Source organism: Xiphias gladius, chromosome 9, assembly GCF_016859285.1.
Source record: "Xiphias gladius isolate SHS-SW01 ecotype Sanya breed wild chromosome 9, ASM1685928v1, whole genome shotgun sequence".
Classification (NCBI taxonomy): domain Eukaryota; kingdom Metazoa; phylum Chordata; class Actinopteri; order Istiophoriformes; family Xiphiidae; genus Xiphias; species Xiphias gladius.
In genome coordinates this window covers 9,739,820-9,752,372 of record NC_053408.1, presented here as the reverse complement: position 1 = coordinate 9,752,372, position 12,553 = coordinate 9,739,820, and the positions used below count along the sequence as shown (strand labels likewise).

Here is a 12,553-nt window from a genome sequence, read left to right as displayed (position 1 = left end):
CCTTTATCCTCTCCTGTAAATTGCCTACAATACATAATGTAACTAGCCAATGTGGAGAATGGTATGGGATGTACAGTTTGTTGGTTTTTTAAAAAACATTCATTCACTGTTTCATTCAAACGCTGCACTTCGTCTTCTAATAATGCTAACCATAAAACTAGTTAAAAATACATGTTCCATGAGCTCCATAGTAACCTCTAGAAACATGAGCCTAGACAATATATATGTATGTTTCCGCTACCATCACAGACTCCAAATGATAATTCACATTATCCTAGTGTCACTCTCAAAGACCTATAAATCATTGTCCCTATCAGACACTTGTCCTATAGTTTGACAGCTATTGTGAGCCCGTCTCCCACTGCGAGCATGCTGAGGCTGATGCGAACATCTTTGTGCAACTTCTTGTTCAGCTTGTCAATGGCCACGGTGTCTGCGTCATCAGGAGCCGGATTCAGCACCTTCCCGCCCCACAGCACCTGGGAGGAAACATTTGTTTATAGGATTAGCTGCTTGAAATATCCCACTGCTAGAAGTCAAACTTAAATATTTGTCTTGGGTAAAGGGCTTACATTGTCGATAGCAATGATGCCTCCTTTCCTCAATAGCTGAAGAGACTTTTCATAGTAACTGTCGTAGTTAACTTTGTCTGCATCAATGAAGACAAAGTCAAATGTTCCGGCCTGGTCAGCAGCAAGGAGATCATCTGAAAGAAACGAGGAACGAGAGAGAAAAATTGTACTTGAGATTACATCACATACTGTAGCTGTTAACGTCTGTCTCCTGCCAGTAAAAGGAACCCCACTGATAGACAAGACACACATTTGGGAAGATTCTCAGATTCTGAAAAGCAAGTCAAGTAAAATAAATTCCCTTTAAAATATCCACAATTATAATCCATTATCAAAGACAATAAGGTGCAGTATTATTCCTTTTTGCTCATATTGTAAATCTGAAGTAGTATCAGTTTTATAGCTGCTGTTGTGCCATAAATTTTGGACAAATGTTTGTCTTTTTAATTTTTAGCTGATTTAGTGAGGTGATGTTTCTTTTCTGATTATATGGATTTGACTTTTATGTGCTCACACTGACAAAAGAATCAATGATTTGCAAAGTCTTTGCCCTCAAGGGAAAAATCATTTCATGATTTAAAAACCAACCAATAAATAGTTTCCAGCTTAAGAGTAGTTTTATGAATCCTTCACCAAACTGTCCAACAGCAAATCTTCTTTTTGTGACGATGAATGGGTGCTTTATTTATTTATTATTTGTTGCAGCAGCACCATACAACCAAGGAGTAAAAAGAACTATGCAGATATGAACTATGTAAAATAAATATATAAAGTGTATAGACACTGTAATGTATTATACTGAGGTCTAACATTAACCGTCTGAGATTGAAGGTATGAGAAAGTAGTTTTGAAATAAACAGGTGGTATAATTTATACACAGCGTTAGTTTAAACATTTATATTTACATGTTTTGAGTTTTTTTTTTTTTTTCATTTTTGATCATAAATACTCTGAATTACATGAATTAAATTATTTGTAATAGATCGGTAGGCCTTCCACTACTTGTGAATACTGGTTAATAAAATAAGATCGTCAGGTAAAAGCAAGGCCACGTGATCCCGCGGCGACTTCTTCTACGCTTTATGCACCTGACGTCGACGCACGTCGTCACCCCGCGTTTCGTTCGTTGAAGAAAAAAACAAAACAAAAAAAACAAAAACAAAAAAACTTTAAAAAGTGAGCTCAAATACTACGACACATTTGTCGATTCGGCTAAGTCAGAAATAAGTCGGGCTAACATTTTTACAGACGCCGAAGGTTAAAGAGAAGAGCAGCGAATGGATCTGCTTGGAGGGAAAACCGGAATCCAGGTACTGAACCAGACCTTGCGTACCGGTTAGCTGCCATTACGTATCCCCTTTCGGGTACCTTAGGCGACGTTTTGGCTAAAACCGCGGGGTCTGTTGTTGTGTGATTTTTATTTATTTTTTTAAACATCTGGCTAACTTTATCTGAACGGGTTTGGCTGAAACGCAGCAGGGTGCCTGCGTCGGACCTGCTTGTTGTGTCAAATGGTAATCAAGGAAACTGAGTTCCGCTTCGACATTTTGCCAACCGCCTCACTAATTGCTAGGGAAATAAGGCTCAGGCAGTTTATTAGGAAACACCTGGCTGAAACTAACTCAACAGTCTTGCAATGAATCCAATCCTCATATTCAGTTTTTGTTGAAACTGTTTTGAAAACACTACATCCTTTTTTGTTATCTTGACGATTTGTCATTTTCTGCAAATAAATGCTCTAAAGGACAATATTTTTTATTTGGAATTTGGGAGAAATGTTGTCAGTAGTTTATAGAATAAAACAAATGTTCATTTTACTCAAACACATACCTATAAATAGTAAAATCTGAAACTGATAATTTTGCAGTGGTCTCTTAACTTTTTTCCAAAGCTGTATATATAATTTTTTCTAAATTAATTAAAAAAAAAAAAAAAAAATCAGTTTAAACTTTTTATTTTTTTTAACAAATGTGAATCCAAGCTTAGGACATTTTGCCCCCTACAAAAGTAACTCTTCACAATCTAAAATATGAGGTTACAATAAAATTTCAGTGGGATCTTGCAATTCACTCAGTGGCCAGGTACACCTGTAAAATCCAATGCAATTCAACAGCTTTGCTATTAACTCTACCTTTACAAAGATAATAATGACCCCCTCAGAGGTATTAATTTAAGTATAAGCTTACTATTGAGTTTGTAGTTTGGTAGTGGCGTTGAACTGGACTGTATGATATTGAGAGGCTTTCCTAATGTTTTGCCAATACAACACCGCACGTAGTTGACCTAACATTTCTTGGAAAGGTATAAAAGTGCTCACCATCATAAGCTTCATGAAGGAAAATTATGTGGCAGAGCTGCTGCACTGGATTGAATTAGATTGTGTAATTGTACCTAATAAATTGGCAAGGGAACCAGAGAACACAACTCATCTAAATTACTGACAAACTGACTGCATGTCCTCCCTTGCAGCTACAACTTGTGCTGGTGCATTTATGAAATATGGTTGCTATGAATTGATCTCTTCAGTTTGACATATAATCAGTAATCCTCTTTCTGACATCTAAATGACTTGTGATGAGATCGTACATGGCAAATAGTTTAACCGGTAGATATTAATACATTGATCTGAGCTGTAGTAATCTGCCCTTATACTGAACTCTATGACCTCAAAAACCTCTGTTAAACCTCAGATACAGTGACCTCCAGTGGCCTTTTTAGATGATTTCTACAGGACACAGAAACTGCCACAAGCCCTCTAAGGGGCTGTAACTTTTGCATCGGGAGATTTTACATCTTCTGTCAAATCAGGAACAGTGTGTTGAGGAAAGAGACGTATTCCTGTACCTAGAGTTTTCAGTGCTGGCTGTATGCGTAGATCAATTTTTTGCTCGACTCCAGCCTGTAAACAGAAGGAAACAAGAAATATTTTTAAAGTAAAATCTTCTTCTTTGATATTCTATCATCACACTCCCATTAGGCAGCAACTAATAGTTAAATTCATTATTAACTAATCAACCGCTTAATTTTTCAATTAATCATTTAATCAAAAGCATTAAAAAAAATTGCTGATCGCAATTTCTGAGTGGTCAATAAATGTCCAAAAAATACTTTTCATTGTCTTAGCAGCAATTTACACCCCAACGATAGTAAAGTAACAATGTTATAAAACTGAGAAAACAAGCAGATCATCACATTTTTGAAGTTGGAACCAGCAGATATTTGGTATATGACTTAATCGAGTCTATTACCTGTGGCGCAAGAAAATCTTATGCGCTGATCAGCACTTTGCAATATGGGAATAATACAGCAGTATTACACATCATATATAGTCCCCACAGAAACAGTGTTTTCACAACTAATGAAACATAGATGTGAGCTGTACCTCTTTCCAGAAGGGTTTTCCAATGTTGGTGTAATCTTCACTGATATCACATGCCACCACAACTCCATCGTCAGGCAAAGACAGTGCCATGTTCAGTGTGTTGTAGCCTGTGTATACTCCTGCAAATGCAATGAGAAGACAAAGTTAACATGATGGATGACAATTGAAAGGGCAAAATGGACTTTTTTTTAGAGTTACCCAGAATAAAGTTCTGTTTTTAAACCAGTACTATGTTTACAGGCACTTAAGTAACCATGTAACTGTCGGCTTTCTGAAGTTATCTGATTTCTTAAATATCAGGTATACAAGAAACCTGATTTCTGTAATCATGGTATAGGAATAGAGAGGATTTCTTGTGGAGAAAACGGTGTCTTGGCCACATGTACATAAACAGGTTTTTAATTAGCTTTTTACGTGTGCATGTGCCTGACAAAGACTTTGGACTGGGAAAGTATTGCAGCGATAGTGGTGCAGTAATATAACCTTATATTAAAAATAATTTAAGTTTATTTGTCATTAAAACAAAGCAAATACAGTTTAGAGTAACTAATGGTACTTCAGGACCTAAGTATAAACTGATTTTTTAAAAAAAGGCATCAAGAATAGTATGGTAGTGAATGGCTGAAGCAAACCTGAATGCAATAAAAGTCTTGAGCATTTTCAAGTGCCTATAGAAGTGTGTGTGTGTGTGTGTGTGTGTGTGTGTGTGTGTGTGTGTGTGTGTCTGTATATATATTTATAAGAGAGATCTGTATATATATCTCTCTCTCCATATATATAAGTAAGTAAGTATACCACGGTTCCAAAGTACAGTTGAGTAAAGGATTGTGGAATCTCAACCAGGACAGATGTACACGCTTCAGAAACTGATTTCTAACTGGTCCTTACCGATCTCTAATGCCTTCTTGGCTTTTATAAGTTTTGCCAGAATCACCATGAACTGCGACTGCTCACAGGCGACCATCATGATGTTCCACGAGTCTTCCATTGTCCTCTGAAAGCAATGAGTGGAGACCAGTTGCGTCAGTTTCATAATTGCACAGTGAAACTTGATTACATCCTATGACATCGAGTGCCTAATTGTGCCAGAGCATTATTCCAGATACCAAGACGTGCTTACCAGCCTGAGGTTTTTCAGGACCGGATGCTCCCTAATGGAGTGATTGAGGATGTACTGCATCAGTGGGTTGTCTTTTCCCCCAGAATGACTTTTGGAGATGCTCATTCTGGAAGATTTATTTTTCCCTGAGGACAAACGTGGACAATGAAACAATTATAAAGATATTATGAGCACAGTGATGTCATGGGACCTACTTTTGAGCTTATACAGCTTTCAGGAAACTGAAGTCTGGTCTAGTTAATGAATTTTTTGATTTAGATTAGATAAAACTTAAATGGTCTCAGTGAGGAAATGTACTTATTGCACCAGCAGCAACAGATAAAGATAAAAAAAAAAAAAAAGAATACTACAGTAGCCTGCTATCTTGAGGGCAATACAATAAATCAAGTCTAAACACATCCATGTAACATCTGTTTCCCTACTATTGTGGTTTGCATGTGCAACAGACGGTTATATTATTCACCAAGTAGTTGAACTATTGGATTGGATATTAACGATTTTTTGAAGGCTTCAGTTTTGTAACTGCCACTATTGAGGGTCAGTAGAAGCTAAAAGGGAAATGATTACAGGAGTAGAGGGGGACTTTGTACTGGGCAGCTCTGTAAACCTGAGACAGTGTCTCTGGAAAATACCTTATATTGACATGATGGTTCATACTCTTTTTAGTTCAACTTCGAAAAAATTAATTCACGTCAATACATTCAATTTATGTTTTTCGATCCTTAAGGTTAAGACTCAAATTTAGGTCACTCCCTGCAGCATTCATTTGTTCCCATAAACCTCAATCTGTGAGATTCTTCGTAAAATCCCTGAGGCATTGTTTTCTTAATTTACATAGCCATCAAACTGAAAAGGTAACAGTATAAAGACAGCCGTGGTAAGGGTAGAATATTACTGTATCACAGTCTGAGGGAGAATAATTATTGGCCAGTGGTCAGTTGTTAAACCCTTAAAATTTTCCAACATGCACTTGACATTAGACTACACTTAAATAAAAAATAAATCTTCCCCCAAGAGAGTGAATGTACTTGTTTCCCCATAGCCCAGACCACAACAGTCCCCATCTACACTGAAAGCTGCTGTACTTTTGGGCTAGATTCCCACTTAGAGCTGAAAGGCAGCTGTAAACCCTGTATGACCTCCGTGAAACGTGTACTCTTACTGTGAAGACAGACCAAAGTGACGGATGGTCTCACAGATAGTTTTCCTCCTCCTGCCCAGGTCCCCCGTGAGACCCCCAGGTCGCCAATGAAGCGCGCTGTATTCAGAGGCCACGAACTGTTCTCTCACTGCCCTCTGCCGCTTTAAGCCGCCGTGCGCACACTGGTGCTCACGGCTCACCGCGGTGCAGCACAGAGCTTTTTAGCTCAGATCTTTAGTCTCGAAGGTCTTGGCTCTTACCAAAGAGGTACCCGGCGACGAAAACCACTCCCAGCGTGACCGATCCAACCAGCGCCTCTTTGGAAACACTACGACAAGACATGACCGCGGCCACGGCCCCGATGCCGCACGATTCGCGTGGTCCCAGGTGAAACGCTTCCGCGCCGGCTGACCATCGAGCCGCAATGACGCGACCCGACCGGCGTGGGGAGCGTTGCGCTGCGTCTGCGCGAGGAACCACGTGAGCTCACGGGAGTCCGGCCACCCGCTGCCATTGTGTTTTAGCAGCGATGACTTCGGGGAAAACGTAGACCGTGCAGTGCCCCGCCACTCCAGCAAGGACCGGCCACGCGGGAAAGGTGATCAAAATACGTACTTGTTACCGAGTTAAGACTTGGGGCCTGAAACGAAAACCACTTCCACCCTCATACCGCTGCGTGTGAAAACAGGAATGGCAGTCGGCAGAGCGCGTGCCAGCGCCGAAGCCGACGCCTAGACAACATGCACCTGCCCTCAGAGCGCCCCCCCAAAAAACAGAACAAAACAAAAAACGAAAAAAACCACACAAAAAAAAAACCCAACAGACACGAGCGATTACATAACCGAAGGTAATGAGAATGGCACTCAGCAGAGCGCTTACCCCCGCCGACGCAAGTGCCAAACAACACACCCCAGACCTCAGAGGAAAAAAAATAAAAAATAAATTCATACTGAATTATCTGGATCTGCTCAAAACATTAAGGGGTTCTTCCCCGGCCCATGCCCCCATACCTCCACCAAGCTCGTTTTGTAATCGGTTCAGCACCTATTGCGTACTCCTGCAGACCAAAAAGCAGACGCGGGCAAAACAACAGCCCCCTTCGGCCGAGGTAACAACTCACCACAAAGTTGCGTCTAAGAGGATATTCTGTTTGGTCTGAACAACTGGATTCCTGCTTAAACGAACCTTAAAAAGGGGTAGTCATGTATACATGATGCCGGTCATATGACCTGCTGCAGCTCTTATGATAGGACTGTAAAACAGACGCCCACTGTTAGGAGTCGATGCACCGTGCAAATGCATTCCAGTTCTTGTTGAAATAAGGTCAGGAGACATTAAAATGATTGTCAAAGTACAACTGAACAGAGATGGATGAAGCATTAACGTCAGTCACTTGAGTAAGAGAATCAGTACCACCATGTGAATTTATCCTGCCACAAGTCAAAGTCCTGCTTTCAAAAATGTATGACGTTAAAAGAGCCTCATGAAGTATCATCCGCACCATGTTATGACTCCTCCAATATGAGACTTCTCTGCCTTTCTCGTTGTTGCATTACAGTAAATTGAAGGCCTTTGGGTTTTAGACAGCTGCTTGGACAAAACAAGACATGTCATGACGTCTCCCTCTGCTTGAGGATGTTGTGATGGGGAATATTTCTGTTTTCTGATGTTTTGTAGTCTAATGGATTAATCCATTAACATGTAAACAGTATTCATCCACGGTCTTAATCTGCGAAGTAACTAGTTACAGCTGTCAGATTCACGTGGAGTAAAAGATAGAATATATCTCACTGCAATGAAGTGAAGAAGTACAAGGTTTGCACAGAAATGGAAATACTTGGAGTTCAGTACCTCAGACTTGTACACAAGTACAGTAACCTACCTCAGTAAATTTCTGCTGCTGCAGTCAAAGACACTATAAATTGGGCCCTAACGCCCGGTGAAATCACTAAAACAGATTTCCTATTGGACAAAATGACATGATTTAATAAACAAAACAATATTATAAAACCATTTACAAAAATGCTTTAGATGAATGTGAAAATAAAATGAAAGTTGAAAGATAAATACTGAGAATGTCCTCCTTTTAATATTAATCCAGACATACACACCCATATTTGCATTGTTTGCATCAAATACGAACAGTTTTTACTGACGGAATAGGTTTTCAACTCTGGGCGTGCTTTAAGGAAAATGCTCTGTTAGCATCATTAGTCCTATAAAACCATAATAACGATCTAATAACCTTATTCTTGATAACTGGTATGGGGAAGGTGGCAGGAGAAACTTTCTTCTTGAATGAATAACAAATTAAATCCTTCCATCCATCTATTACCTTCATATTCCTGCCTTATTCGAAGGTGAAGACCTGTATTTCAGAGAGGGGCAGTATTGTCACGACAGTGAATCTTAGATAAACCACATCTTCCATGTTTTGACATCTTGAACCATAAGTTACAGTACACTGACAGTATGATATTTTCCTAAATGCTGACATTTGTAAAACAGTTTGGTCGTATGTGTACGTATGTCTTTTCGGCTTGATCCATGATTAACAATTTATTGAATTCTGCCCAAATACGGATAATGGCGCTGCTAAATGAATTCCTCCTTAACCAGATGCGTCCTCAAAAATACAGGTACCAGTCATCTAACATGATGGTTTTTATCACCCCCTGCAGCTTTCATTATTGGACTATAATATCGACTCAGTTGCATGTTCTTTTTATTGAGAGATGAAAGGAGATTTATACACAGAAAGATAATTTCATGCAAAAAAAACTGAAGACTCAAAAACAGTAGGAAAAAGGCTAATACAGCTTAGTGGATCTGACAACCCTACAGGTAAGAAGCAGGAGTGCGTATTATCCTGTGGGAAGAGTCACTATAATTGTCCATATATTAACTCTGTTGATTTTTCACTCATAACTTTGAGTGAGTTAGTGATACTAACAGGCTGATGAAAACGGTTTGCGGTTCGACTCATATTGCTGCATTTACGTGCTGATAGACAAAGTTGTAGGCTGAGGTACCTGATATCCAGCATTTTGAAACTGAATTCAGACGGTCAAGTGAAACTAAAACTTAGCATGTCAAGACAGAATGAATTTCTTTACAAAAATATTCCAAAATTCTACAAGGTTCATCATGTTCGGTGGCAGGAGGATGTGTTCAGGTGATTTCAGAGAGGAATCAACTGACAGGGAACTGAAAAGTTTGGCTTTGATAATGAAAAATGTATAAAGTAAATTAACCTTCACTGTCTCTTGATATAGTACGTAAAGTAGCTAGGATTGGAGAAGAACCTCTGTCATATACAGTATCAGGAATGGATCATATGGTTGACCTTTTAATAAAATAAGTATTTGATAATACTGCAATTATTTGTGTATTTTCTATTTAATGTTTTCTTGTGAAGAGATCATAATGTGATAAATATACTAAATACTCTAGAATACACATGCAGGTAATGTATGAGACTGTTACTTCCTGTATGAATAAAAAAAAAAAAAATTACTGTACATGCACAATAAAAAAATAAAAATGAAAAAAAGGGAAGATGAAGACATGTAATATATGAATTCATACAGAGAGGGGCAGTGTTGTCATGGCAATGAAGCACGCTTAAGATGATGTTAGACATTTTGGATTTGTCTTCAGTAAATAATATTCGGTGTTTGATAAATGAATTTAAATTTAAAAAGTACCGTTATAGCCATCATTTTGTGCCCTTTTTGAGTATTTTTGTTGGTGCAAGAATGCAGTGTATCCACATGTGGATCATATAGGTGACCTTTAAGGGGGTCAGGGCTACAGACAAGTGTACTTTGTGTGACCACTGTCATGCTAATCAGTGTGTTCCCTTCAGACACACACTGTATCTGTAACTGATGCCATGGTGAGGGCTGTCACACGAGCAGGGGGTCAAAGAGAGATCACATTATTAACTACAATGCTGGGATAAGAACTCAAGATAATTGACAATGGGTGAAGAATCAGCCAGTCAACAAAGAGGAGCACAGTGCACCTAAATTGCATGTTGTATATTTCTTTATGTTGCCATACTGGAACATTTTTATTGCATCAAACTGGGCAATTTTGTAAAAGCAAGGCAAATGCAAAAAATTAGGCTTTTATTGAGTAATAAACCAGAGCTCTTGTTAATAATCGCAGCTTTCGTAAACATCTTACTCTCATACTTGCTACGTATCACATGTAACTCATCACTCGTATGAGTAAACTGTCACTAGTGAGAGATTTTGACCTTTTTTAAAGGTGATTTAAGTCTTTATGCCAGTGACGCAATGAGCTTCTCCCTCACGTCTTAAGTTTAATTTGCATTTATGTGTAAAAACTTGTGTGACATAAAACAAAACAAAACTATTAGATAATTTTATATATATTTTGATGATTATCTGACTAACAGAAAACAAGAGAACTCTTCTAAAAGTTTAGGGAAGTACGAACTTTAGGTACATTCGTGAGTTCTAGACAAACAATGTCATGTATTAGTGATAAGAAATGTTTTTTGTTTTTTTTTCGGTTGTAAACAAATTTCAAACCCAGTGACTAGCAGACAAAGGTTCCTGAAAAAAAAAAAAACGCTTTAAAGTGCCTTAATCATCTTAAATGAATCCCTCAAACTTCCCACAATTAGCCCAATTAGAAGTCAGTGCACCTAAATAAACTTCAAATGATCAAAATCCTTACTCGGTATATTAAGAGCAGACAGAGCAGCATCATTTAATTCTGTACTTTGTCATACTTCTTAAATGTATTCCATGCATATTTCACCTTAAACCCAATATAAGAGGTTTAAAGGCCTTTAATGTTTCCATTACATGGAAAGCATTGTTGCAAAAATAACCTCAGGTCCTGTTGGGTTAATGTAGTTTACATTTTGATTTTTTTAATGTATTTTCTTACCTTCAGTCCGGTCAGTACACAGAGAGAAATGTCTCCACTAGAGGGGGGTTAAGGGGCATAAACAGGTTCTTGATACTTTTAATACTCTTCTTTTTTTGAGTGCTGCTTACCATAGCACAGTATTGTATTCAAATATTTCTGAACAATGACAGAGAAACCGTGTCAAATGCAAGCAATGGCACTTTTATTGTCAACCAGTGGTTCCTGGTTGACAATAAAAGTGGGCCGAGAACAGTGTTCACTCGCACAGAGAACAAGATTTGGACAAATTGCTGTTTTCTAAATTACACCTCCCTCTACCATTTCTACCTGATGGATATCGCGCTCTCCGTTGCTCTCTCTGCTCGCTGATCTCCAGGTTCCCAGGCAGCCCTGGCTGCTTGCCTGCCACTGCTGGTTACTGACAGAATCCGACCAGCAGGGGAGGAAAGAGTATTCCTCCAGGGGGCTGGGACACTTACAGCTGGGCTGCTGAGGTGTGGGGCTTGCCTCGGGGTAAGCCTCTTGTGTGAGTAAACACCATAACAATCCAGCAGAGAGACACACTCCCCGGGCTGGGGAATTTTCTCGTATGCCAGAACAATGTCTGACACTGTTGTGGTGATCGAATTTTATTGGCCGGCCTGACTCGAGTCTACTGTGTGTGAGAAGAAGCGTTTTATGATGTCCCATGCAGAGATGATTAATGTGCTCTGAAATGTGTAGGCTTCTTTCTTTGTATGTGTGAAGAGGCAATGTTCTGTTTTTTATAGCAGATTATAGGAAACTTTATGAGCATTTCAGAGCAGTTGTTAAGATTCAAGTGGCCTACTGTATCAATCACTTTATTACTTTGCAAACATGCCCTATAAATTTTAAACCAGAGCTGAGCTCTGCTCGTCAGGCTTCTCCGCTTTCCTAGACACTGAAATGTCATGTAAGTCCGCTCCTCTCAACTATTGAATTTGACTTTGGCATCAGTCTTTCTCTTTGACTGACAGATGAGCAAGCTATATGACTCCATCAAATAGTGCAGCCTGACAGTTCGATTTGACAGCCTTCATCAAACCAAATATACTCCTTGTTCCTGGCACTACATCAACTTGACAAGAATAAAAGTGGTTTAAAAAAATAAAAAAAGTAAAAACAATGTAGATATCTATACAAGATAACAGAAACAAGTGTCCATAGTTGCAAAGTGTTAGCCAGTCAGTCTTCCCATCATGCTTATCCTTTTCACGCTCTTACATAATACTTATGCCTGTCAGACAAGTAATTATGAGTATAAAATGTCAAAAACAGTAAAAAGAAAAAAAAAAGCCTGATATTTACACTGAATCGCCATTGTACTTTCACTTCATTTGTTCAGCCTGACATCATGTTCACATTCACTGATTTCGGGGAGGGGAGGTCACTTTGTCATGTTTTGCGTC

At 38.9% G+C, this 12,553-nt stretch overlaps 1 protein-coding gene and 1 long non-coding RNA gene across 3 annotated transcripts in view; one reads left to right on the top strand and one right to left on the bottom strand.

Moving 5' to 3' along the window:
* Position 1: 1 nt before the first annotated feature.
* Positions 2 to 7,435, bottom strand: LOC120794840 (catechol O-methyltransferase domain-containing protein 1-like). 2 transcript variants are annotated; one of them, XM_040136217.1, is made up of 7 exons: positions 7,336 to 7,435; positions 5,075 to 5,199; positions 4,843 to 4,948; positions 3,955 to 4,073; positions 3,417 to 3,471; positions 573 to 706; positions 2 to 479 (listed from the first exon to the last, which is right to left on the bottom strand). In XM_040136217.1, the coding sequence occupies exons 2-7, from the start codon at positions 5,177 to 5,179 to the stop codon at positions 327 to 329; spliced, it is 672 nt and encodes a 223-aa protein (XP_039992151.1). In that variant the 5' UTR covers positions 5,180 to 5,199; positions 7,336 to 7,435; the 3' UTR covers positions 2 to 326. The 2 variants fall into 2 exon arrangements, with proteins under 2 accessions (XP_039992151.1, XP_039992150.1); XM_040136216.1 differs by lacking the exon at positions 7,336 to 7,435 and adding an exon at positions 6,476 to 6,670.
* Positions 1,786 to 12,553, top strand: part of LOC120794848 — a 29,866-nt gene continuing 19,098 nt past the window's right edge. Inside the window, exon 1 of the long non-coding RNA XR_005708168.1 lies at positions 1,786 to 1,882. This is a non-coding gene — a long non-coding RNA (uncharacterized LOC120794848). The remainder of the gene's footprint in view (positions 1,883 to 12,553) is intronic.

Excerpts from the sequence above, each read along its gene's own strand:
- LOC120794840 (XM_040136216.1), bottom strand. The coding sequence starts at position 6,557 with ATGTCTTGTCGTAGTGTTTCCAAAGAGGCGCTGGTTGGATCGGTCACG. Across the intron at positions 4,074-4,842 it reads CAAGAAGGCATTAGAGATCG|GAGTATACACAGGCTACAAC; the intron begins GTAAGGACCAGT and ends TTGCATTTGCAG. Across the intron at positions 3,472-3,954 it reads GAAAACCCTTCTGGAAAGAG|GCTGGAGTCGAGCAAAAAAT; the intron begins GTACAGCTCACA and ends TTCTGTTTACAG.